Source organism: Mastigoproctus giganteus, chromosome 12 (genome assembly GCF_048544385.1).
Source record: "Mastigoproctus giganteus isolate SK-2022 chromosome 12, ASM4854438v1, whole genome shotgun sequence".
NCBI lineage: Eukaryota > Metazoa > Arthropoda > Arachnida > Uropygi > Thelyphonidae > Mastigoproctus > Mastigoproctus giganteus.
The window spans coordinates 43,532,400-43,560,160 of NC_143586.1; the positions used below are offsets into that span (position 1 = coordinate 43,532,400).

Consider the following 27,761-nt stretch of genomic DNA (forward strand, 5'->3'; position numbering starts at 1 on the left):
TTTTTCCCCCGTTATTGCACCTCCAAAAATATCACAGTTTCATGCTTTCTTTCCAGAATTTCCTTGAAACTGCTGAAGCAATTTTTTTTTTTTTTTTTTTGCTGTGTTTTACCAGTGTGTACTACATGCAGTACATTAAAATCTCTTGTTAACCTGTTATTCTGAAAATAACAAAACACTTTCTTTTGCCTAATGTATTTCATATGACAACTGTAACAAAAAACAGTTGTACAAGAATGAACTAGGGCCACAGCTTATTTATGAATCAGTGAAGAAATGTTATTACAGTGGGGTCCCAACATCCGATCATAATTTGTTCCGCAAAACCCATTGTGTGTTGAAAATATTGCACATTGAAACCAATAATACATTGATTTCCTGTAATTCATTCTAAACTCTTGGCAGGTGACCCCAACAACACAAAATAGATATTTTTTACATGTTATACTTGATTTTTACATTAAAAATGAGTGTTTTATAAAGATTATTTGGCACCTCCATAGCCAGGTGGGCAGGAGCAGCAATGCGTAGCACGCGCTTCATGATTAGACCGGAGTTCAAGCCTGTGACCACCAAATACAGAGGATGCAGAAAGGTCAGGGAATGACCACCGCATATCCCCGGAGCACTATGGCCTTAGTTGCTAATGCTCCTAAAAAAAAACTAAATAACAAATAAAGATTATTTAATAAATAGTTATAAAACATAAAAATAAAAACCAAACAAATTAGCATTTATATTAGACTTGAAGTGCAGGGCTGATGAAATCAATGGTGATGTTGTGGTGGTGGGATGAGATCAGACGTGTCTTTTCAGCCTTTTGTGTTTTTCTGCTACTGGCAAAGAAACTCTCCAAAGTGGTCTGTTTTTTACAACTTTTTTGTAGTCTCCTGAAGTAAGAAATGACTTCGTCTTCCAATTTGCACATCACGAGTTCAGTGTTTTAATGTTGGGGTGTTTTTTTTTTTTTAACCACTTCTCTTAAATGCTCCTAACAAGAAATGACAGTCTTCAGCTGACACTTTTTGGATGACCTCTTCCTCTCTGTCTCTCCAGAGTCACTCTTTATAATTTTCTCCAACTCTTGTAGCTCCTCTGTTATTAGCTCACACCCATGAGTTGAGTGTCAGTAACATTCTCCACATCCACTTTGTCAACCTCCAGACCCATTGATTTACCAAGGGTGACAATATATTTGTCAAAGCAACATCATTTCAAATCATATTTATGGATGATTAAAGGCCAGATGTTTTTCTAGGCTGAATTTAAGCATCTGGTGGCAGCATCATTCCAAGAACTTATGATTAGTGTCACGCAGTCCAGGATGCTGAACTTCGACACTCCAAAAATCTTTGAGTGCGACAGCATTTTCGATAGAGGTTACTGCAAAGCAACTTGGAAACAATTTTTGGTGTAGATTTTCTTGAAGTTTGCAATCACTTTCTGGTCCATTGGTTGAAGAAGAGGTGTTGGGTGGCAAAAATTTGACTTGAATAAAGTCAAATTGTGCCTCAGGGGATTGAACAAGGTCAGGATCATGGCCTGACACATTAGCCAGCAGGAGCAGTGCCTTCACAGGAAACTTATTTTTCTCAAGATAACTCTTCACTGAAGGACAGAAAACTTCAAGCATCTATTCATTGAAGACATTTTGTAACCCAGGCCTTATTGTTGCGCCAAAACACTCTCTGCATGCTTTTGTTGACGTTTTGTTGTTTAAATACTCTGGGGCTGTTAGTGATACACCAGTAAAGACTTCAACTTAATCTCCAGAGGCATTGGCACCCAACAGGAGAGTGGGCCTGTCTTCCATAATCTTATGTCCAGGTAAACTAGCCTTATCCTTAGTGAGGTGCGTTCTCCTGGGCGTTCTCTTCCAGAAGAGGCCAGTTTCATATAATTAACAAAAATACACTCTGCTTACACACTGGACAAGCACATCAAACAGAAGATAAGGAAACTGTTCGAAGTACTGTAACACGCAGGAGTGTTGTGCTGAACAATAACAAAGGTGCTAATTGGGTGAGAATGATGTTCCACGTGCCACACATCTGAAAATTTCCACCAGTGCATCATTCCAGCTATATTGGAAACCTGTTGGTTCCTGCAAATATCAGTCCTTAAAATTAAACATTTACACACATGGGGCTAAAAGTTGGGTTTTTTGCACAAATATACATTTTACACATTTATTTCAAGATGGTGATATTGTCAAGAAAATGAAATGACAAACATTAAAATATTTCGTCACTTTATTTTATATCAAGTTTCAAAATCCTATGCAATATCGAGGGTTTGGTGTCAAACAACAATAACTACAAAATTGCTTTTTTTTTTTTAATTTAACTTGTTTTACTTTCTACAAATAATAATGCATATCCTCTAGTACTTTACAAGGTAGCTTGGGCTGTAAGTACATTTCCAGTAAACCAAGAAAATGTCAAATGACTTTTTTCCCAGTTAATTACAAAATGATTTTTAGTTAACATTGTTTGACACTAAACCCTCGATATTCGATATGTAACACATGAATTTTATCAGCTAGCCCGGGGATAAGCCAAATTCACTTTGTATATGCCATGAACAAAAATAAATTTTGTCTGAGAGGCAGGAAGTAGGAATTTTTCAACAGGTACTATAAGCCATAAGTTTAGCTGCCACAACTTTTCAATTGAATGTCTGTTCTCTGTTGAATCGATCTGGCTTGACATATCACAACAGTAATCATGTAGCAGTTCTCAGAACAGAAGCTTTGCTCAATTCATTAGTCATAGGCAGTTATCCTGAAAATAATTTGATATGAATGCCACCAAACATTCTGTTCTGTGCAAGTTAAATCTTTTTTCCACAGTTAAATAATTTTCTCGCAAGCATTGCTGCCTTCATAATTATGACATTCTCACTAGTGCAGGAGAAAGTTAAGCATCTTTTGTCTACTGAACCTGAAGTGCTGGTCATGCTTGCTCCAGTCTTAGTGATAAATCAAATGTTACAAAAATCTTCTTTTTTTGTAACATTTGCTTTATCATTTAACATGCTTTAACGTTTGATCAACGTTTTTTACCTGATATAATTTGGTCCCAAAATAAATATAGATTATTTTCTAAATCTGAGTCAATATGACATAGTGTGCAGATCCTATCATATATGTGTCACACTGTGGCCATAAATGTTGTACCACGGAAATTCTAAAACAGTTGCGACTAAATGCAGTGGGCTCCAAGCTTTAACCGAGTATTTGTCTATAACTGCTGTCCTTCTATAGGTGCCAAAGGAATTTAATTTTTTTTTCTTTCCATGCAGCAAAACAGATACCAGCCTTAGAATATATGCCATTTACAAGACAATATACCGGTACCTTGTGGCTTGAATTGTTAGTTATGCTAAATAACCTGGAAAATGCATGATTTTATGAGACTGTGTAGCTTAATTTAAAGCCAGAGTGGACTTCAACATATCTAGGACATTAGATATCAAAACTACATCTAGTGCATCCTTGGCTTAGGAAGTATTTAACATTTGCTCAACATAAAATTCAATGATGACATCAGCATTCTTTAGAATGAAATGGGATTTTTTGGTGTATAACAATAGTTATAAAAGAACCTTTTAAGAAAATTTTGTAAATATATAATGTTTTAAAAAATAGGTCTGGGTTATGTGTGAGCTTATGATTTTTTTTTATTATTATTTATTTTTTTTTTTAAGTTACTGGCATATTTCATCAAGTCATCTATTCCTTTATTTGCTATTTCAGTATTGCACTTACACAATAAACTGTGTATAGGCCTGACGTAGCCCAGTGGTCAGGAGTGAGAGTGCATAGCACGCATTCCTTGAGTGGACTGGGGTTCAAGCCTGTGACTACTAAATACGATAAATATTTGTATTGGCGATTTATTTTATTTATTTTTATAATGTTGACCCTTGCTACTCTTTTTCATGCAAGGGTTTTCTTTTTCCTTCCATTCTGATTCACTGCTAATTATTTCAGCATTTTTAAGATGGGCATGCAGTAAATAAACACTTAACTAATCTGTACTATAAAGCATACTAACTGTCGATATACTTTACACATAATAGTGCATGCCATTGCTGCACTTCACAGAAAGAAGCCTACATTTTGTGTCCAAGCTTCAATTAATAGTGGCAAATGATGCAAGAAAGCAAACTTATACAGCATCAGCCAAAAAAAAAAAAAAAAACAATTAAAAACCATTTCACCTATCCACCCCTCCAATAATTTGTGTAGAATTCCTTGAATTTGGTATAAAAACTCTGAAATAAATTGTATTAGGATGTGCTTTGGAATAAACACTCAAAATGAGCCTAACTTAGAGGAATTTGATTCAATTGTCATAAACACTTGTTCATTTGAATGTTTAGTTTATGTTAACTTTAAAAGCTGGCTATGTGGCATTCCTAACCATGATGCTTAGGTTTAATATGTTGAGAGTCCGTGCTCCTGTTGTCATGTCATCTTGGGTTATCTGATTTGAGATCCAAACAAATTCATTTGTTTGGGTCTCTGATTAGATACAAACAAATCCATATGGGGATATTGACTGGTAGACCAGTGAAAAATGCCATTATCCATGTAGGTAAGCATTCTGCCAAAGATGCACACACATTATGATATGTGTAAATGCATATGTTCACAGGCCACTTGTGTGTTTTGTGAAGGAGAAACCTAGAATAACTTGGGAGGAGACCCGTGGCTCCACCTGAGATTGGCTAATTACAGCCCAAGTGAAAGGGGGCTTGAACTTGCTAGTTTTAGCATGAAAGCCATTATGCAAGTGTAGGTTAAAATGTAGGTGATTTTCAATATTTTTGAATGAGTATTTTTATTCTCCTCTCTTCTCTTAATCATTACTGTTATGACCACTTTAAAAATAAATTTACTCTTCCAGCATTAGTCAGTTTTTTTAGGAAAAACCGTGCTTTTTTGGTAACTAGTGTTTCTTTCCTGCTCTCCTAGTCAGTTTCTTGTATTAAAATGAATAGCATGCACATATACAGCCTTCTAGCACATCAAAAGGCAAATTAAATTTTGCTAGTTACAAAATTTATATTTTTTATATTTTTAGTTTTATATTTTTTCACTCCTGCAAGCAGCTTCCATCGTCATTGAAGGATGAACAGCCAAACCTGTTCCCAAAAAATTCCATGGGTGTTAGTGGTGGGAGATATCTGTTTGGGGCAGGGGGGGAATGACTGGCTATATCCATCATTGTTGAACATAGGCTTACTGACCTGTCCTCTAGAATTTCATTGATCAGTATGTAAGAGTTTTATTTCCATTCTGATGATGACAGAATAAGAAATCTGATTCCATTAGTATTTGCCAAATGATACAGGGAAGCTTTAGGTTTTTTCTGCACTGGCAAAATAAAATTAATAATAATAATAAACTCTTCATACATATTCCATTCATCGTGTACTTCTGATCCAGCTAACTTCAGTTAGCATTAGTAGAGGCATATGATGCAAGAAAGCAAGCTTATGCAGCATCAGCCAGAAAAAAATAAAAACTCTCATTTCACCCCTCCGTTCTTTCAAAATACCTGTCCAGCTGATCCTTAAATTTATTTAGGCTATCAACTTCCACAACAAGGGATGGAAGTCTGTTCCACCAACCAACTACCCGCTGGCTAAAGGCAAATTTCTGCACATCTATCCTATATCTGTCTTTCCTCAATTTGAATTTATGTCCTCTCAGGCATTTATTCTGAGCAAGAGGAAGAATCCCATTGGCATTGAGCATACTCAAACCATTCAAGGCTTTATACACCTCTATCAGATCACCTCGCCGGTGCCTAGTCTCTAGACACTAATTTGCAAAACTCGAGCCTTTCTTCGTAAGAGCAACCCTTTGTTCCATTCACTAATCTTGTTGCCCTTCTCTGTACTCGTTCCAGCAGCTCTACATCCTTCTTGAAATGAGCCCTCCAGACCTGTATACAGTACTATAGGTGTGGCCTGACCATTGCCCTATACAAGGGAATAATCACCTCCTTATCCCTGCTAGAAAAATTCCTGTATATCATTGACAAGACACCATGAGCTACCCTTGCAGACCATCTACACTGCTCAGAAACTTCAAATCTGCCTGCGCAATTACCCCCAGGTCCTTTTCATTCTCTACCACTGTCAGTGTAGTACCACAGAGTTGATACGTTGCTCTGGGGTTACTGTTTCCCATATGTAGTACTTTACATTTGTCAATGTTAAACTTCATTTGCCACCTCTCAGCCCATCTGCTCAACCTTTCCAGATCCTGTTGCAGCAACATAGCATCAGTAGTGTCCTTAACAACCCTGCCAACCTTTGTATCGTCTGCAAACTTGGACATTAAGCTATATATACCATCATCAATATCATTTATAAATACAGAAAACAACAATGGACCCAACACTGAACCCTGAGGGACTCCGCTAATATCATTAGTCCACGATGAGCAGTGTCCATTGATTACCACTCTCTGTCTTCTCCCACTCAACCATCCCTTTATCCATAGTAGCAATTTGCCTCCAATGCCACACTGGAACTACACACAGAGGTAACTTATTCCAGTGATTTACAACTCAGCTAAAAGAAACTCCTACAATCCAGTCTAAATCTCTTCCTCCTCCATTTAAATTTGTCCCCTAGTTTTGGCATAATTTATAACTGAAAATTTCACCTTGATTCATTTCACTACTTCCTTCATAGCCTTTAGTCAGATCCCTTCAGCTTTGCCTCAAGTGTGGGCCCCTTTTGCCAATTTCATCGTGTCACCTGTCTGTGGACCCTTTCAAGAAACTGCATCTTTCTTTAGTACAGTTATTCTAGAAAATATACTAATTTCATAATTTAGCCTAATACATTTTGTGTGAAAATTTGCCTTATATATCTTTTTTTTTTTTTTTTCTATTTCAAATTTTTTTAGAAAGTGGAGAAAAAGCTGCCAGTGTCTAAGAAAGACAAAGATAAGAATCCTATGAGAGAGGTGCGTATTAGGAAACTGTGCCTTAACATCTGTGTTGGAGAATCGGGTGACAGGCTGACAAGAGCTGCAAAGGTAATTCAACACAAATGTGTTAAAATCATTTGAACAGGTTTCTGTTTTCCCAGGTAATATCCAGTTTTCCAAAAAAATTAAGGATTAAAGCTATTCAGCCCGTGTTGACATTTATAAAAAGTTTGGGACTTCCTCATTCTTTTTAATGTTTTATCAGCTTGTAGAGTTTAAACACCAGGGTCTTATATCACACAGCAGAACAAACTTGCCTTTTTTAAAAAAGTTATCTTAGTATTGAATTACTTTCAAAACATGGCATTTGCCAAGAGCCTTCTGTGTTTTTTACAAACATCATCTAGGCCAAATAGTTTTAGCTATTTTATAAATTTTGAAGTATCCCTTCATACACTGCATGGCAACTGACATCAGAATTTTTTTCCTATTTCTGGAAACTGTCTCCTGAGTGACCATTAAGTTCTTAAACAGCCCTTGGAAGTGTTTCATCTTTTAAGCAGAATCTGTGATTATTTGAAAGTAGTGCAATACCAAGGCAAAAAGGCAACTTGGTACATTAAAACCTAACCTTATTAATTCTAACTGATATTTTGAAATTGGAAGCTCTAATTCAGAATGATTTTTAGCTGTATGCCCAAACATGTTTGCTCATACTGAGAAATTCTTAAACTATCAAAGCACAAGTTGGCAGGTGGTGGGGGGGGAGACTATTCGTGAAAGTGATAAAATTTTTTGTAAAGAAGAGAAACAGATGTTTGAAACTGCTGGATTAATCAGATATACTCGCACTGGGCGTAATCTTTGCTTTACATGTTTGTTGAGGGCGCCTCCGTGGGCAGGAGCAGTAGTGCGTAGCACATGCTTCTTGATTAGACCGGGGTTGGAGCCCGTGAGCCACCAAATGCGGAGGATGCGGAAAGGTCAGGGAATGACCGCCGCATATCCCCGGAGCAATATGGCTTTAGTTGCTAATGCTCCTAAAAACCAAATAACAACACGTTTGTTGCAAACATTAGCATATTTGTCTCAGGTGACTACTTTGGGATTTAGTTTTACTTGGTTTAGTTGTCTTGCATGTCAACATGCATCAGTCAATATTACTGAACAATAAATAAATGAGGTGTGGCAGAAGCAAAATTTTGTAATGAAGAACAGGAAGGCTTTCATATGAAAATTGCAACAACAATACAACAATCTCTTCCAGATAATCGAGCATAAGGTAAGGTTAAATAAATTTAATCTTACCTCACGATTAAATTAAATAATTAAGATTAATTTTTAAAAAATTATAAACCAATCTTGGAAAACAAACATCCATCCAGGCTTTTATATGATTTTTATACAGGGAAATTAGAAAGATTTTTAAATACTTTTGGTTTTTTCAACTTATAGATAACAAACATGGACAATCTGTGCGTTCCAGTAGCATTTGTGTGCATAGCAATTGTAACTCGCTCTTTTCTCATCTTAAAACCTGGTGCAGGCATTTCTCTATTTAGTGGCTAGGATTTTTCTTGGTAATGATTTCCGTAACAAGCCCATGTCATCAACATTATAAACATTTCATTCTCTTAATTTGCTATAACTAAAGCAAACTTACTTTTAAAGGACACCACTGCTGATTCATCTGCAGAAAGTTTCTCACTTTGAATGTCTAGTTCATGTATACTGTCTCAGTTTAAAGTTTTTCAGCCAACCTGTGCTTGCTTAAAAGCTTCATTACCTCTTAATATTCGATTAAAATCCAATGCTTTTTCACACAACATTGAGCCAGACACTGATTCACCTATTCGCTTCTGAAGAAACCACAAATAAAGTGCACTCTCTAAAGTGACAGTCTTTTTCCTGCTAGATCCTCTATCACTATCCATAATCGACACGAATTCTGTTATAGCAGTGGAATTTTTCTTGATGTCGTAAATTGTTGAAGTCCCCACATTAAACAGAAATTTTGCAGTCAGGGGCTTGACTGCTCGGCTATGGAGGCCTTAAAAAAAAAGTAATAATAAAAAAAATAAGCAGCCATATATCTAATAAAATGCTGACGGTTTGTATCAGGCATAGTTTGAATAATGGTAGCTATTTGGCTCACAACCAGTGAGCCAAATCATAGTATTTCTTGGGTTCATTTTTACTTAAAAAGTTTTCCAAACTAAGCAGTTATTCTGTAATTTCCATTGAAATATTGTTTAATCTCTCTACAGTAGTTGGTCTGTATAGTGTAGTACCACAACAGCTGGATTTATGAGATTTTCGTGTATTTTCACTATTAAATAGAGCAAGATTTTATAAGTTTTAAATGTAAGTTGTTGTGTAGTTTGAAAATTTATATTCATTCTATTTTAGGTATTAGAACAACTGACTGGGCAGCAGCCAGTTTTTTCAAAAGCACGGTATACAGTGCGATCTTTTGGAATTCGTAGGAATGAAAAAATTGCAGTTCACTGTACTGTTAGAGGGCCCAAAGCTGAAGAAATTCTAGAAAAAGGACTAAAGGTAATGTAGTGTTATGCTTTTAATAAGATAGGAAGCTGTAATGTTTAAATGCCATTTCTGCATATCTCTTTCACCCTTCATTCTTCAAAATTATTTTCATCCTTCAAAAGTTTATGAATTCGGTTTATACTCTGGTATAACCGTACAGGCCAGAAGAGTTTTTAAACTGATCGTGTGGATCCAAACCATGGTCAACCCACTTCTGATTTGCCTGTATGATATTCAGCTACCTCCTAAGTTGAGAATTCAACCAATGCAATCAAATTGTGGGTTGGTAAAATTGTAAGGATCACTTGTTGTAAAATAAAAAGAAGTCACAGTCATAGCTGGAGTTTAGGGGTCATGGCTGGTTTCATAGATGAGGGGAGCTGTTAGCAGAGAATTCGAGATACAGATAGTACTAGGTGTGTTACTTTTAGAAATTCTTCTAACTTGAGAATTTGACCATTGCAACCAAGCACGTTGATAACTGGAACTATTTGTGGAATAAATTGCTTCGGAGACAAAACATAGATTGTTATATTATATCAAATTAAAATGGTTTCTATGTAAATGTGGTACTGTATTTTGGTCGAATTCCCAACAACATGATGTTGGCATCACTTCTTGCGGTGTTGTTACAACCTCTTCCTTCTGTTGTGTGAACTCTACTTCCGCCCATAGAATAGTCGATCGTGGGAGAAATTGAATAACTCCTGAAAATACTACTCGAGCCATATCACTGTAGCACATCAATACGGTGGAGATTGTTTGTTGGTTTAATTTTATTTCTGGCCAGGCGCTTTCTTTGCTGTCCTGTGTATGCACCGTTATGTACTTTTGATTCTAATTTTGGACGTTTTAGTGTATGGACTCTGTAGTGATAGAATTAGGACATTGCATGCAAGTAGATCAAATAAGACTCGGTTATGAACCATATTTAGAATTTTTAAAGCTTGTTGATAAAGTTGAAGGCCATGTTGAAATTATGTGATAATTGCAGATGCCTTGTTTGACTATTAGTACTCAATGTAAAACAAGGAGAAAATTCTAGAGCATTATGAAAAATGCAGTAATTTTACAAAAACCATTTCGATAAGTGTGATATGCCGTGCTAGGCACATCATGTTTGTTGAAGTGGAAAGGTTTAAAGCTTTGGATAGATCTGTGTCAGAAACACATATCTCTTAATGAGACCATAATTACAAATGCCAAATTTGTGTGTGATTTGAATGAAAGAATAGCCAAAAGTTCTAGTGTGAGTATCCACTTGATGAAAATCATGGCTACTTTCACAGATTTAAAAAAAGGATGGCCGTTTGCATAAACTTGAATCAATTGGTAAGGCTACAGGTAAAAACACTGCAAATTCAAGGTATACTTATGAACTGATTGAAGATGGTAGCAATTGACTGTCATATTTTTTTAATGTGGATGAAATTGATTTTTCTTATCCGGAATTTAAACTGTCGAAGCACAGACTGGCCCTTTTGTTTGATGATAGGCAGCAAGTGATTTGAAGCTTAAGGCTCTGTTATCGTACCACTCTGAAAGTCCCAGAACTTTTAAAGAAAAGATATTAGCACATCTAGTACTAACCAGGTGTGCTAATTTTTTTTTATGTGGAACAGTTTGGGTTTCAAATATGTCCTGACCAGTTTTACTATGGTGTTTAAAAATTTTTAATATGCATTGTTTAATTTTTAAAAGTTAATTACTGGAATTCAGTAATTAAATATTGAAATTATTAGTAATCATTATTTGAATAATGAATTTTAGATTAATACATCAGGAATACAAGAGAAAATATATAATTGCCCAAATGAATTAGCAAATACATGTCTACTAACTTGAATGTGGTATAAGCAGAAGTCATTTTTATCAATACTATTTGCTATGTTATGGCAAATTATGGGCAGGGTGTCGTGTAATATTTTCATCCTGTTTTTAATATTTATGCCTATATTTAACTTGTCATTGCAACCCATACCTACAGATAGTACTAGGTGTGTTACTTTTTATGAGGAACGGTTTTGGTTTCAAAAGTTAACAATTAATTGGCTGAAATGCAGTAAGAAACAATTAGCAATTATCCATGTTAGGAATAGAATAGAATATCCAGGAATAGAACACAAATATATTAGCTTATGTTAGGAAGATAATAGATAAACATATGAGTAAAGAAGCAAGATACTATTTCAACAATGATGTTGAAATAGTTTGAAAAATGCTATTTTGCTTTATAATTTTCTGTCTTTACTGCTTGGGGATTATTGTCCCTCCTGTGACTGACAAGTTTGTGCTTATGCTGTCTGGAAATTACTACAATTTATTTATGAGTTGACCTAAAGTTACTAATGTAGTGTTCAGTCGAATAACTTCTCAGAAGGTGGCTTCTAGATTCCATTCAGAAGAAGGCAGTTAGGTTAATTAATGACTCATCTCTAACAGTCTCTCCACTCTGTCTCATGGACGTACTGTTTCTGCTGCATGCCTTTTCTACAGATACTCTCATGGGCACTGTTCTTCTGAATTGACTTCTATAGTTCCTGCTCTCTCTTTCAAAACAGTCCGAACATGTACCGCCAACATCCATTTACTGTCCAACTTCAAACTCACAGAACCAACTTTTCACCTTCTTTGTTTATTCATTCAACTGGCATTTTCTGGATCAACCTTCCTTCATGCATATTTCCTGGTAATTAGAATCTACAGAAGTTTGTCTAATGTCAACAAATATCTTCTTTTGTCTTATCAACCTCCAACCCGTGCACAGTAATAAGTGCTATAGGTTCTAATACCTCTTGTTTGGGGTTTTCATAAAAAAAAAAAAAAAAAAAAAAAGGTACTAGACATTACTTTTATGAGAAAAACATTTTTGGTTTCAAATATGACTAAAAAAATAATTTATTACTAGAATGCAGTAATTAAATAATTTATGATCACCCAAGTTAGATTAACTCTTTCGGTTGCATTTGCTCTGTGTGGGTTGGACCCTTCCCCCATGCTGAATTTTCACAGCTGTGGAGTGAAACATTGAATTATCAATTTGTTCTTAATCCAACACTAAAGGAAATTGTCAAATCAAAGAAGAATTTTAAAAAATTGTACATAAACTTGGTTGTTACTTTGTTCGTGCAGTAATATCCTCTACATACATTTGTTTGTCTTTCTTGATTCACTTTTATCAAGTTGTGGATTAGAATTCCACAGAAATTCTTCCATTTTGGTTTTTGTAAACACAAATCGAACAACTGACATTATTAAGTGTAATCTACGATTTTCATGATGCCATCTGTAGACAGATATATTAGCTTAATTTGGTTGATGAAGTCAGTTATTATCATAAATACTTGCTGTCTAACCATGTGTCTTGTGGCATATTATGGGCAGGGTGTCATGTAATATTTTCATCCTGTTTTTGATATTTATGCCTATAATAACTTCTCACTGCAACCCATGCCTACAGATAATACTAGGTGTGTTACTTTTTATGAGAAACATTTTTGGTTTCAAATATGATTTGCCTAGTATGTAGATTTGGCCCATGCTGAATTTTCAACAGCTGTAAAATGAAATTTTGAAATATCAATTTGTTGTTAATTTAACTCTATTGTCTAATACAAGAGAAATTGTCAAATCAAATCAGATTTTTTTTATTTTAAAAAATTCTATATAAAATCCATTGTTATTTTGGTCATGCAGTAATATCCTCTACATATATTTATCTATTTCTTGATTCAGTTTTATCAAATTGTGGATTTAGAAGTCCACAGGAATTCTCCCATTTTGGCTGGTGCCTCCGTAGCCAGGTGGGCAGGAGCAGCACTGCGTACCACACGCTTCTTGATCAGACCGGGGTTCGAGCCCGTGACCACCAAATACGGAGGATGTGGAAAGGTCAGGGAATGACCACCGCATATCCCCAGAGCAATATGGCCTTAGTTGCTAATGCTCCTAAAAACCAAATAACAAACAAACAAACAAACCATTTTAGCTTTTGTAAACACAAATCGGACAACTGAAGTTATTAAGTGTGATTTACGATTTTCAGTTATTATCATCAATGCTTGCTGCTGCTGCCTAACCATGTGTTTGTCTTATGGCATATTATGGGCAGGATGTCATGTAATAATTTCATCCTGTTTTTGATATTTATGCCTATAATAACTTCTCGGTGCAACCCATACCTACAGATAGTACTAGGTGTGTTACTTTTTATTAGAAACATTTTTGGTTTCAAATATTATTTGCCTAGTATGTAGATTTGGTCCGTGCTGAATTTTCAGCAGCTGTGGAATGAAATTTTGAAATATCAATTTGTTCTTAAATTAAGTCTATTGTGTAACACAAGAGAAATTGTCAAATCAAATCAGATTTAAAAAAATAAAAAAAATTGTACATAAAATCCATTGTTACTTTGTTCATTCGATAATATCCTCTACATATATTTATCTATTTCTTGATTCAGTTTTATTAAATTGTGGATTAGAAGTCCACAGAAATTCTTCCGTTTTGGCTTTTGTAAACACAAACCAGACAACTAAAGTTAAGTGTTATTTAGGATTTTCAGTTATTATCATGAATGCCATCTGTAGACAAACATATTAGCTTAACTTGGTTGATGAAGTCAGTTATTATCATCAGTGCTTGCTGCTGCCTAACCTTTTTTTTTTTTTCTTATGGCATATTATGGGCAGGATGTCATGTAATAATTTCATCCTGTTTTTGATATTTATGCCTATAATAAATTCTCAGTGCAACCCATACCTGCAGATAGTACTAGGTGTGTTACTTTTTATGAGAAACATTTTTGGTTTCATTTATGATTTGGCCCATGCTGAATTTTCAACAGCTGTGGAATGGAATTTTGAAATATCAATTTGTTCTTAATTTAACTCTATTGGCTAACATGAGAGCAATTGTCAAATCAAATCATTTTTTTAAAAAAATTCTATGTAAAATCCATCGTTGCTTTGTTCATGCAGTAATATCCTCAACATATATATATATACAGTAAACCCCCGCTATTCGCGTATTCGCGATCGCCGATTTAATATAAAATGAAACCTGAAAAAAATGTGAATTTTAAAACGCCGTGAATATTTTCCGTCATAAAAAAACATGGGCATGGCTAAAATTATCTTTCCCGGTCAAAACAACGCCCAGTGGGTGGGGGGAGAGGGGTGAAAAAATCGCGAGCGTGGATGTTTCTCGCTAATCCTTGTTCAATATGTGTTATGCGTTTGTCATGGAAGGTTTCGTCGTTTACTTTTAATTTATATGTTTATAAATTGAATAAATTTATCAATTTATAAATTGATATGCTTACAAAAATGATAAATCTACCGTTTTGCAGTGTAAAACAGACTTTTTCGAGTGTGTTAACGGAAGAAAGTGACTTTATTGTGGACAAGTTCTTTCTAACCCCTACAAAAATATGGCTACGAATAAAAAGAGAAATGTGAAAATATCAAAGAAGGTGATGACATTAGCGAATAAAATTGAGTTATTAGACAATTTCTAATGGTGAAAGCGTCTCCTCAGTGGTAAAACATTATAAAATCAATGAGTTAACGGTACGATCAATCAAGAAATCGGAAGAAAAAATCCGCCGTAGTGTCCGTGAAAACGCGCTAATTGCTTCAAAAATTTGCTCTGTAACTCGTGATGTTAAATTAGAAAAAATGGAAAAGGCTTTAAATCTGTGGATAGAAGACCGAACTCAAAATAAAATTCCATTAAGTTCACTCATCATTCGCGAAAAGGCAAAACTCCTTTATCAACACTTTAGCGAAACTGGTGATAGCACTGGCGGGATGTTTTTTTTTTTTTGCTAGCAAGCAAAGGCGCTGGTTTGAAAGATTTGTTTGAAATTTGTTTGAAATTTAATATTAAATTGTTTCTTATTTTCATTTCGATGCCATATGCTTGCATTTCACTATGTACTGTCTATGTACATAGTCATATTATGAAGGTACATATAATACATACATAGACAAAATTTTAGACTAGTTTTTCTTATATATTTCATACTTTGGAACGGAACCCCTTTATTACTATGGGAGCCATAACTCAGTATTCGCGTTTTCGGTATTCGCGACATTTCTCAGGAACGTAACCCCCGCGAATAGCGGGGGTTTACTGTATATATATATATATATATATATATATATATATATATATCTATTTCTTGATTCAATTTTATCAAATTGTTGTTTAGAAGTCCACAGGAATTCTTCCATTTTAGCTTTTGTAAACACAAATCGAACAACTGAAGTTAAATGTGATTTACAATTTTCAGTTATTATCATGATGCCATCTGTAGACAAATATGTTATCTTAACTTGGTTTATGAAGTCAGTTATTATCATCAATGCTTGCTGCTGCTGCCTCACCATTTGTTTGTCTTATGGCATATTATGGGCAGGATGTCATGTAATATTTTCATCCTGTTTTTGATATTTATGCCTATAATAACCTCTCAGTGCAACCCATACCTGCAGATCGTACTAGGTGTGTTACTTTTTATGAGAAACATTTTTAGTTTCAAATATGGTTTGCCCCGTGCTGAATTTTCAACAGCTGTGGATGGAATTTTGAAATATCAATTTGTTCTTAATTTAACTCTGTTGTCTAACACGAGAGAAATTGTCAAATCAAATCAGATTTTTTTTTAAAAATTCTATGTAAAATCCATTGTTACTTTGTTCGTGCAGTAATAACCTCTACATATATTTATCTATTTCTTGGTTCAGTTTTATCAAATTGTGAATTAGAAGTCCACGTAAATACTTCCATTTTGGCTTTTGTAAACGCAAATTGGACAACTGAGGTTAGTAAGTTGATCTACGAATTTCAATTATTTTCATGATGTCATCTGTAAACAGATGACATCATTACCCCAGAGTGTTCCATGTGTGTTCGATGGGATTTAGATCAGCGGAACAGGCAGGCTAATCCATACAGGCAATGTCCTCACTTTCCAAAAACATATCAACAGCTGCAGTGCAATGGGGTGTGGCTTTGTCATCCATAAACATGAACTCAGGACCAGTGGCACCTTGGAACAGATGCACTTGGGGAAGGATTACCTCAGTACAGTAGCTTGCACTGGTTACAGTACCGCCTTCCAGTATCTGGAGTTGTGTACGTCCATCCAAGATAATACCTCCACAGACAAGAACACCTCAACCACCATATTGATCCCTTTCGGTGATGTTTGCAGGGTGATACCATGTGCCAACCTCTCGCCAGGTTAGCTGACGTCTACAATTGCTGCTAAGTCTGAATCTCTCATCCGTAAAGAGTACCTTACGCCGCTATCCAGTCCTTGTGTTCAATGCACCACTGTAAACGGTGTCTCCGATGAGCAGGTGTTAACGGGCCACAGCGTACTGGCCATCTGGCAAACAGTCCACCTTTGTGGAGTCACCTGGCCACTGTAAACAGCGATATCCTGCATCCTGTGCAGCTGGGTTGCAATGGATTCTGGTGTCAATCCCTCTTGGCCTGTAGGGGTATATAGCGGTCATCATTAGGCGTTGTTTTTCGTGGACGACCACCACTAGTCCTTAGAGCGGCTGTACCTGTCATTCTGAAGGCTGACCACACACGCGAGACGATGTATGGGCAGTACCCAACTCGGCAGCCTCGAGCTTCCCAATTATTCGACCCCAGGTAAAGTCATCCAGACGTTGTATACTGGCCATTTCGCTGTCTGTAGCACTGTATGAAACCAATCGAATGTCTGTAACAAACGTGCTCACCATTCAGTAATTTGCACATAACTGCTGCTTTTATCTGTTTGTGTGAGCCCTCTCATCACGATTCAAATTTTTGCATGTGTGCGAGCTTTCTACTGAATGGCCACTGTTGTGCAAATTACCACAGACTGTTTCGTTTCATTTTGTGGTTGTAACCTTTAGAAATATTGTTGGTCCTTAAGTTTTGCACACCAATGTAGTTATAATGTACTAAGAAGCAGGCAGTAATAGATATTGAATTTTCATTGCATCGGCAAAGACATTATTATTGAACAAATTAATGAGATTATTAAAAATAAGAATATTGCTATCCCAGCAGCATTAAATACTCATGAACATCAAGCCCTTTCCTCCCTCAGAAAACAATTCAAAAATTGTGATACACATTCTGATAAATATAACACTATTTTTTGTGGATAAAGAAATTTACTTCACTACACTGACAGTGGTAGAGAATGAAAGGGACCTGGGGGTGGTTGTGCAGGCAAATATGAAGTTCTCTGAGCAGTGCAGACGGGCTGCAAGAGTAGCTCATGGTGTATTGTCAATGATATATAGGAATTTTTCTAGCAGGGATAAGGAGGTGATTGTTCCCTTGTATAAGGCAATGGTCAGGCCACACCTAGAGTACTGCATACAGGTCTGGAGGCCTCATTTCAAGAAGGATGTAGAGCTGCTGGAACGAGTACAGAGAAGGGCAACAAGATTAGTGAATGGAACAAAGGGGTGCTCTTATGAAGAAAGGCTTAAGTTTTGCAAATTACAGTGTCTGGAGACTAGGAACCAGCGAGGTGATCTGATAGGTGTATAAAGCCTTGAATGGTTTGAGCATGCTCAATGCTGATGGGATTCTTCCTCTCGCTCAGAATAATCACCTGAGAGGGCATAAATTCAAATTGAGGAAAGACAGATGTAGGATAGACGTGCAGAAATTTGCCTTTAGCCAGCGGGTGGTTGGTTGGTGGAACAGACTTCCATCCCTTGTCGTGGAAGTTGATAGCCTAAATAAGTTTAAGGCTCGGCTGGACAGATATTTTGAACGAACAGAGGGATGAAGTGGTTTTTTTTTTTTTTTTTGGCTGATGCTGCATAAGCTTGCTTTCTTGCATCAGATGCCTCTACTAATGCTAATGCTAAACTCCTATACCTCTGTCACCACCGATTGCATAACCATGGTCCTTCTTAAGGAAATTAAAAGCTGAGACATGTATATCCCAACAGTATTGGGACAGGTAAAACTACATAAAGGATAGCCATTCGGTAAGACTAATCATTTCTTACAGAAACGTTGTGCTTTCTTCATTAGCTTCTCATTTACAGAATTATAACACCACATTGTGACAGCCACTTTTGCCATAAAGAATGCAATGTTTATATAATTATTAAAAATAGGAGTCTTGTAATAAATGATAAGATTATTTTCATTAAATCATACTTCATTGTATAGTACACTGAAAGAATAGGATTCATGGGATACCTGATTCCTGGACAATGCAATGCAATGCTGTCGCCCCTCTTGCTAGTGGATGAACCCACTGCTTGTCAGGTATTTCCATCAAAGAGTGCATGAAGATAAGAGCAGGTCTACAATTCTTGCTTAAGATTTTATAGTTGTGCCCTCCAGTGACTAATCAGTTAGTAATTACTCATTAGCAAGAATATTTTTACCCCATTTATTTTACTAACCTCACGGGGTCTTATATCACCTCTAGGTCTCTGAAAGCTGTCTTTTAAGCTGTTCCTCATAGGGACAGTGTTTAGTGCTCTTCACCAAAAATGGGATGATAGTTGTTAGATTGTTATATAATGTTAGCTGTCATCTCTTTGCTCATAAAAAGTAAGTTCTATTTAACCAGTTTCTGAATGCAAGCAAATCCTGTACAACCTAGGCTATTTTAGATAATAAAATCCAGATTCTAATAAAGGGATTGGTTAAAGCTTCACTTGGCAGATATTACAAACTAGCTAAATTCACTTCAGTCAAAATGTTTCATCTGTATCCCTTATATCGAACAGTGGTATAAAGTGGTCATCCTGTTATTTAAAAGTACTGAATATTGCAAAACTTGTTTCTTTATATCAAGGTGCATTTTAGATTAGTGGCTTCAATGACAAGTAAATTCTGTGTCTACTGATTGCCTTACTAATTTTGAAAATGATACAAATGAGATTACATTTACAATTCCGCAAATGTGAGGTGGCCATGCTTAATTTCTGATTATTGTATGTTTGAGCATGTGCATAGAATGCTTCCAACCACTATTTAATAAATCGGTCAACTACTGAGTGCCAGGCACTCAGGATGAAGTCAGGACTTAAGTCATGAATGGTCATTAGTGTAGTATCTCAAATAGAGAGCTTTATGGTGACTGAAAAAAAATTTTCTAGGCCCCGGCTTGGCCTGAAACTGAGGAAGTAATGAAAAGTTGTCTATTTGAGTCTTTTCAGTTGTTGTGAATGACAATAGTGGAAGAAGCAACTCTGACTTCTTCCTGGAGAAGTAATTAAAGTCTTGGGGGAGAAGAGACTGGCAGGTGAGGGCTGTGCAAGACTCCGCACAGGTGCCTCCCCACCACCGCCACCTCAGCACTGGCTCTCTAAATACCTCCTTGTCGGGGCAACTCCAGCTTTGAAAATTGCTAAAAAATACTTTTTAATTTTAACCCAAAAAGTAAATGATAGATTTCAATCGGAATAGTTTTCCTTTGATAAGCATCGAATAACACGTAGCTAATGTGATTTTTAAATTTTTAGCTCCATTATCGGTGTAAATCAAGGGGAGACACAAATTACTCTCATTTTCCTGTCTGGTGCTGGCATTTTTAATTTAAAAAATATTTTAAAATTATATTTTAAACCTATTGAGCTCTTTCCAATGGTGTATAATAAGCTATAGTTGTTGACAATGTTTTTTGTCTCCCCCCCCCCTCCATTTCTCAAACAAATTTTTGTCAACAATGATCATTGTGGCATTATGTTGGCCCACATGATGTATACAAACCCATACAAAATTTCAAGTCAATAGGTTGAGTGGTTCCAGAGATACAATGCTGTGACAGACAGACAACTGAGTGGCATAAGGGTCCTTCGTTGGACTGCGGGCTCTAAAAATGAGTTGAGACAGTCCTTGATAATGACCTCAGCTGAAGTTTGTGTCCAGCTTAAAGCTAGGCATTGGTTTTTATTTCATGATATTTGTCTTCACAGCCCAATAAATAAGTTCTAGTACTGCATTTAGAGAGAAAATGTTCCCGATCTTTTTTTGAATGGAAAGGGAGGGCATGTTTTGTAGTATTTGATATAAGAGACAAAATTCGTGATTTTGTAAGTTTTTTAAAGTGTTTAGTTTTGGAATATAGTAGTGCTTTGATATAAACAAGAAGATAAGACTTTCAAGTATCTTTAAAGTAAATGCGAGTATACCCTGATTTCTCTTGATATAATTTATGAATATAAATCTTGGATGTAAGTATCACTACTCAAAACAGAACCTTTGATCTTTTTTCATGCTATAAGAGTTCATCATTGACATGGATTCATTTACTGGTTGTCAAGTTTAGGTATTACAGTCACTCAACTGAGCCCATTTGCTGGTTTTAAGAATAATTGAAACACTACTTTTTGCCTTTGCCTGCTGTTGGGCCTTGAGCAGATGGGATGTCAGTGGTTGAATCTTCCCACATTATTCCTTCCAAAGTATGTCCATTCTGCTTATATGCAGTGCATAACCTCTGCTATCATTTCTATTAAACAGACTATATTTCCATTTTTCTTAACTTAGCAATGTAGCTTGTGATAAATTATGAGGTTTTGCAATCCTGCAATTTCTTAATTCAACCTTCATTATATCATTATTTCAGTGAATTGATGGGCAGACTATTTTTACTTTTTCAGATCTATTGTTGCTGCTCTGGCTAGCAATAAGACTCGGTAGGCAGTGTTTCATAATTTTTCTGAATACTGGGGCAACTTGGAATATGCGTAATTTTACTATATCATATAAATATGACATTATGATTATAACATTAACATTTCCTTTGAGTTTCAACTTATCCCATTAAGTGACTATGCAGTTATCTGTATTTATTTTGAAATGTCTAAAAGGGCTTGAGAATTTCATGTAAGGATAATAATAATGCTAAAGTAAGCTGTTTCTGCTGTTGTACATGTACACTAATTGCACAACTACACATGTATGTTTGGGTGTGGTACTTCCATAGCTTTTCTGTGACTGCCGTAAGGAAGGGTAAAATTGAAATCCAGTTATTAGCGGATCCTGATGGAATCAGTAACCAGAAAGAAAGCAAATTCAATGTATGGTTCTGTATCTCTACACATTTTAAGACAAAAAAAGTTAAAGTGAAAATAAAGTTAAGTGTTTCATTTTAGTTGTATAGTCGTCTTGCTCCCCCCCCCTTGATTACTGAAGTATGTATTTGTAAACTGAGGACTTGCACTTACTTTTCCTGTATACCTTTATTAACTGCACAGATTTTTGGGAATGTAAACTTAATTGGTTTAGTTTCATACAGGTTTATTTAATCAGTTTTTATTTTATTTTTTCAGGTGCGGGAATATGAATTGAAAAAAGACAACTTTTCAGATACAGGAAACTTTGGGTTTGGTATTCAGGAACATATAGATTTGGGTATTAAGTATGACCCAACTATTGGTATCTATGGTCTTGACTTTTACGTAGTCCTTGGGAGACCAGGATTTAATGTTGCATACAGGAGGCGAAGGAAAGGTGTTATTGGAGCAAACCACAGATTATCCAAGGAAGAAGCCATTAAATGGTTCCAGCAAAAGGTGTTTTTCTTTCTCTTTTCTTAAATTTTTTTTTCTAGGTTTAAATTGTTTCTAGAACCTTATTATCCTTTTAATTCATACAATTTACTAGCTGAGTTTTCATTTGATATTAAAATTCTGTTACAATTTAAATGGAAGGGTATTAATAATGGCTTATGCTGTGCCAGCCAATAAAATAAAATAAAAAACAATGATTTAAAAAAAAAATGAATAAAAGAAACGGAAATTAAACCTATCATCCTATGCGTTTCCCTCACCCAAAGGTACTATCCAGATGACCTTTGAATTTCCCCAAACTGTCAGCCTCTGCCACCCATGTAGGCAACTTATTCCAGTAATTTATAACTCGCTGGCTAAAATAAAACCCTGCAGTCCAATCTAAACATTCCCCCCCCCCCATAACTTGAATTTATGTTCCCTAATTCTAGCATCATTTATAATCTTGAAAATTTCATCCTCGTTCATTTTACTGATGCCTCTCAGAGCCTTAAACACCTCAATCAAATCTCCTCTAAGGTGTCTAGTTTCCAAACTCTGCAACCCACATATTCGAAGTCTTTCTTCTTAAGGACACCCTATTACTGAAGCCTTACCTACCGTTGTTTGGTAGGTAAGGCTTCATAGAGCTTTTATCTTGCCATTTATAAAAATAATCAGCAGCAACTTTCATACATTTTTATTTGACCATATGCCACTTAAAGGAAAATTAAGTACTCCTGGAGAATTGACATTTAAAATGTGTATACATTGGTCATACAGTACGGGGGAAATTGAAAATTTTCTAGCCTCTCGTAAAGGAATGCTGGAGACTTGGAAATATATTTCAACATAGTTCCCCCCCCCCTCCTCTCCTTCCTTAAGTCAACACAGTCAGAAGATTTTGACTCAGACCAGTTGTTGGCTGCATCCATCATAGCATTGTCGCTGTCAGATTTCTGTCCATTCAAGTCCTTTTTGAGATCTGGAAATAAAAAAGTCTGATAGAACCAAATCTGATGAGTAGAGTGGATGCAGTGACGGCTTGAACCCACATTTAGTGTTGCCTAGGTTGTACGGGGGAAACACTGGACTGGTGCATTGTCGTGATGCACAATTACTCCTTTGGCCAATTTCCCATGCGTCTCAAGTTTCAATTCCTTACAAAAATGTCTCAGTAGTTCAGGATGATACTCGGCATTGATAACAGGATCTCGTTCCCGGAAATCAATGACGATCACTCCTGCATTCCAGAAGACAGATGCCTTGGCTTTCCCAGTCAACTTCTGCACTCAAAACATTTTAGGCAGGAGAGAAGAGGGATGCTTCCACTGTTTTGGGTGTTCTTTTGTTTCTGGGTTGAAATGGTACACCTGTGTACCATTTGAAGCTTTAAAATGCTGCACAATCTCATGACATATCACACTCTTTCCCACATCTGATCTGCATTCAGTGTTTTATGCACCAGCCTTGAAGAAACCTTTCCAAAAACATTCTCCACATTATCATGAGTTTGCTTGTGGAAAACGTAAGTGTTGTCTCTGTGCTTCATTGTTATTCTGTGGTCATGAATGCCATCCACATTTGCTGGGTGCTTTTAATGTTTGCTGCATGTCTTCATGATCTTTTAGCAGCATTCTTTTAAATAAAGATATTCGGTGACTGCACAGTGCTTGATTCTCTCAACAGTCACTGTCTTTATTCACCTTCTATGTTTTAACACTGTCTGTAAAAGAGAACAATATAATTACAAACTGAAATTTTCTGTAACCACACAAGAGTCACAGCACAGGTTGGCAGTATTGTCTTTCACAAAAACCTTTGTTAAAAAGATTTTTGTGAAATAACATTAGGCTAGAACCTTTTCAACCCACCTTATATTATGAAGGAAAGGTTATTGACAGATGCTTGACAATAGATATTTGAAATGATCGTGTGAACTGTTTGCGTTATTTTATTTTCATGATTTAAAAACATGGTTAGGCAGGTTCAAAATGTATCTGTAATCCTAGTGATGTGGCTATCAAGGTAATGCGTAGTTTAAGCCAATAGGATCAGTTCTTGAATTTAGTGATGCTGAGAGGTATACAACACTACTCTTATGCCTTTAGATATCTTGTAAAAATATTTTTAAAAAAAGCAAAATAAATAATTTTATCCAAACAAATGGCAAGAAATTTAAATCATAATATTTAAATTTATTGTAGAAATTAATATGTAGAAACAAGATCGATAAAATTCGTAACAGAATTACAATTTATATATAACAACACATTTTAGGGGAAATTAAAGTGATTAAATTTGGATCTACTAATGTTTTACCTCCATGTAGTTGAACTTAATGAAAATAAAATTTCCTTCCTCGATTTTTTGCAATACCTAAATTAATTATAAGTTATAAATATAAGACAGGAATTTTCCCATACTTTTGAAAGTTATGTATTGATTTTATTTGTAGCTTTTCCTTTTTGTTATTCTCTAGTTTCTTACTAATACACCTTATTTTCTTTACAGTATGATGGTATCATTTTGCCAAGTAAAAGTGGAAAATAAGCTGTAGCCATTCATATGGTCAATTTGTACAACAAAAATAAACCCATCTGATCATGACTTTTTGTGTCTATATTGTTACTATTAGTACTTTTTTTTTTTTTAACCTTTCCCTTTCCAGAAAAGCTATTATATCCAAAAGCAGTTCAGGCCCGGTATGATTATATTGTATTGCACTTAACTCGGTACTGAGACTGCCTAAATGCTGCTCTAGAACAGGAATGCTCCGAAACTGTATGGATCCTCTGAATTACGCTGTGGAGAATTTTTGTGAATTACATACCCCAGAACTTTGTTCTTCTTTGCAAAACAAACTAACAATAGAGTAATGGAATATGTAATTTATGGACACTGCACTGTCATATGATAGCCATAGTTCATTTTCAGTATTAATATGGTGGTTTAATATCTTAAATGTATTAGACTAACCAGGGGACTTTAAATTTACGGGAAGAATCTGTATGTGTTATAACGATATACTTTCCTGTGGCGTACTTGGAAGGTTGATTGGGAGGGGCGTTTTTTTTTTTTTTTTTTTTTTTGTGTCAAAAAACATTCAGTGACTATTTTACAATGAATTTCTTTTTAACTGGAATAATCTGGCATTTATTCTTATAACAATATTAAAATATAATCTCTTTTTACATTTTGTAATCTAATTACTAAGCTGGTCACTCATGATTTTCACATATTGCTCTTTAGAAACTGCTGTTACTTGTGTCTGAAAGAAGAAAAAAATATGTATATACACACACACACATATAATATTGATAAAAATAATACTAGGATATAATCACATTACTGAACGCTAAGCAAACAAGAAAATTTGCTCATATCCAGCCAGTTCCTAAAAAAGGGTGACAAATCCCTCCCATCCAATTATCGTCCCATTGCAATTACTTCTACTCTTTCTAAAGTAATGGAGAAATCAATTAACTGCCAACTCTTAAACTACCTAGAAACCTTGCATCTGATCAACATCACCAGTATGGATTGTGTCGGTGTTGATCCACTGGTGATACCCACATAAATGGGTAGCATAAGCCAGATAGCTTATGTTACCCATTTATGGACAAGTGCCAACTGTTTTTTGTAATTGGTTATCAAGTTTTGTCTCTAATCACTCGCAGAGAGTGATGGTAGATGGTTCTGTCTTCTAACTTCTCCACTAATGCTGGTGTGTCCCCCAAGGTTCATTTCTTTCCCCCACTCTTTTCGTCTTGATTATTAATGACCTTCCATTGGCTGGAAATCCTGTCCGTAGTTTTGCTGATGATAGCACATTGCATTCCACTTTCCAGTTTGGGAAACCTTGCCCTGCTCAATCAGCTTCAACTTCTCGAATATCCACTGCCAATTCCTTAAATGCCAAACTCGAGGTGAGGTAATTCTCCAGTGGGGCAAAGACAACTTAATTGATTTCAATCCTTCTAAAACTCAGTCCTGTCTTATATCTCACAAAAAGGATTCTTCTGCTCCTATGCTTATCTTTAGTGACACTCCGATTTCTAGGCAAGATGATATATCTCTTGGGGATTACCCTGACTGCTAATCTCTCTTGACACAAGCACATTACAAATATTGCTTCCTCTGCATCTAAAAACTTGGTGTTACTTTGCTTCCAAACTGCTGTTCACTGTACAAATTGCAAATCCACCCTATCATGGAATATTGTTCCCACATCTGGTGTGGTGCCCCCAAAACCTCTCTCAGGCTTCTAGATTCCATTCAGAAGAGGGCAGTTAGGTTAATCAATGACTCATCTCTAACAGAGTGTCCACTTGCTGTCTCATAGATGTACTGTTTCTGCTGCATGCCTTTTCTACAGATACTTCCATGGGCACTTCTTCTGAATTGGCTTCTATAAAAGTCTGAACATGTGCCGCCAACATCCATTTACTGTCCAACTTCAAACTGACAGAACCAACTTTTCGTATTCCTCATTTATTCATTCAACTGCTGTTTTCTAGAACGACCTTCGTGCTTATTTCCTGAAAATTAGTCTACAGAAGTTTGTCTAATGTCAACAAATATCTTCTTTCGCCTCCTCAACCTTCAACCCAAGCATGGTACTAAGTACTATAGGTTCTAATACCTCATGTTTGGGGTTTTCATAAAAAAGTATTAAATTATAATTATTAAACTTGAGTTTTAGATCCAAGGCACTACTAGTTATAGTAGAGATACCTGGCATTCTTAATTTTTTCCATGGTAATTACAGGTGCCTCCATAGCCAGGTGGGCAGGAACAGCAGTGCGTAGCACACGCTTCTTGATTAGACAGGTGTTCAAGCCTGTGACCACCAAATACGGAGGATGCGGGAAGGTCAGGGAATGACCACTGCATTATCCCCTGAACAATATGGCCTTTGTTGCTAATGCTCCTAAAAACCAACAACAACCATTGTCCTAAAAGCAACAATGCAGTTTAATAAAGATGAAAAGGATTTAAATTTATTATCTTGATAGTTGCAAAGTACACTGAGTGGACAGAAATTACGGGGTACCTACCTAGTAACAGGTAGGCCCACCTTTTCCCTGGATAAGGGAAGTCAAACGCTGAGGCATTGAGTCCACTAGTTCACGAAACTGCACGGATATATCCATCTATGCTTGCTGAACCGCTGTCCATAATTTCGTCACATTCCTGGGTGGAGGATCTGAAACGCACCTTTTCATGGCATCCCAAAGATGGTCCACAGGGTTCATGTCTGGTGAACGGAGAGGCCATGTCATGGTAAAATCTGCAGAATGCTCTATGTTCTAGTCACGACGGCTCTGGTGGTGGGTGCGCTGTCCTGCTGGAGAGCCTATTGCCCTGTGGGTGCACGATGACCATGAAGGGATGCAGGTGGTCTACACGTAACCTGAACCATTCAGAGATCCGTCTAGATGTACTAGAAGTCCCATCGTGTGCCAGTTGAACACCCCCTAGACCATTACTGACCATCCACCTGCCTGAACAGTTCCTTGTTGACATGACAGGTGCATAGCTTTGTATGGTTTCCACCAGATACGCACCCTCCCGTCTGCTGAAAACGACTCATCGAACCAGGGGACCTGTCTCCGATCATCCAAGGTTAGTGCTGGTGTTCTTTCAACCAGTTGAGGCATAGGCTTGTCGTGGTGTTAGCAATGGGACTGGTTGGTCGGCAGCTTCCATAACCT

The 27,761-nt window shown here is 36.2% G+C and overlaps 1 protein-coding gene across 1 annotated transcript in view; it reads left to right on the forward strand.

Annotated features, from left to right (window-relative positions):
• Positions 1–24,654, forward strand: part of RpL11 (ribosomal protein L11) — a 43,557-nt gene extending 18,903 nt beyond the window's left edge. Inside the window, exons 2-5 of the mRNA XM_090386883.1 lie at positions 6,932–7,063; positions 9,365–9,514; positions 21,826–22,068; positions 24,559–24,654. Of these exons, the coding sequence (XP_090243009.1) occupies positions 6,932–7,063; positions 9,365–9,514; positions 21,826–22,068; positions 24,559–24,597 (564 nt within the window). The 3' untranslated portion in view covers positions 24,598–24,654. The remainder of the gene's footprint in view (positions 1–6,931; positions 7,064–9,364; positions 9,515–21,825; positions 22,069–24,558) is intronic.
• Positions 24,655–27,761: the final 3,107 nt, after the last annotated feature.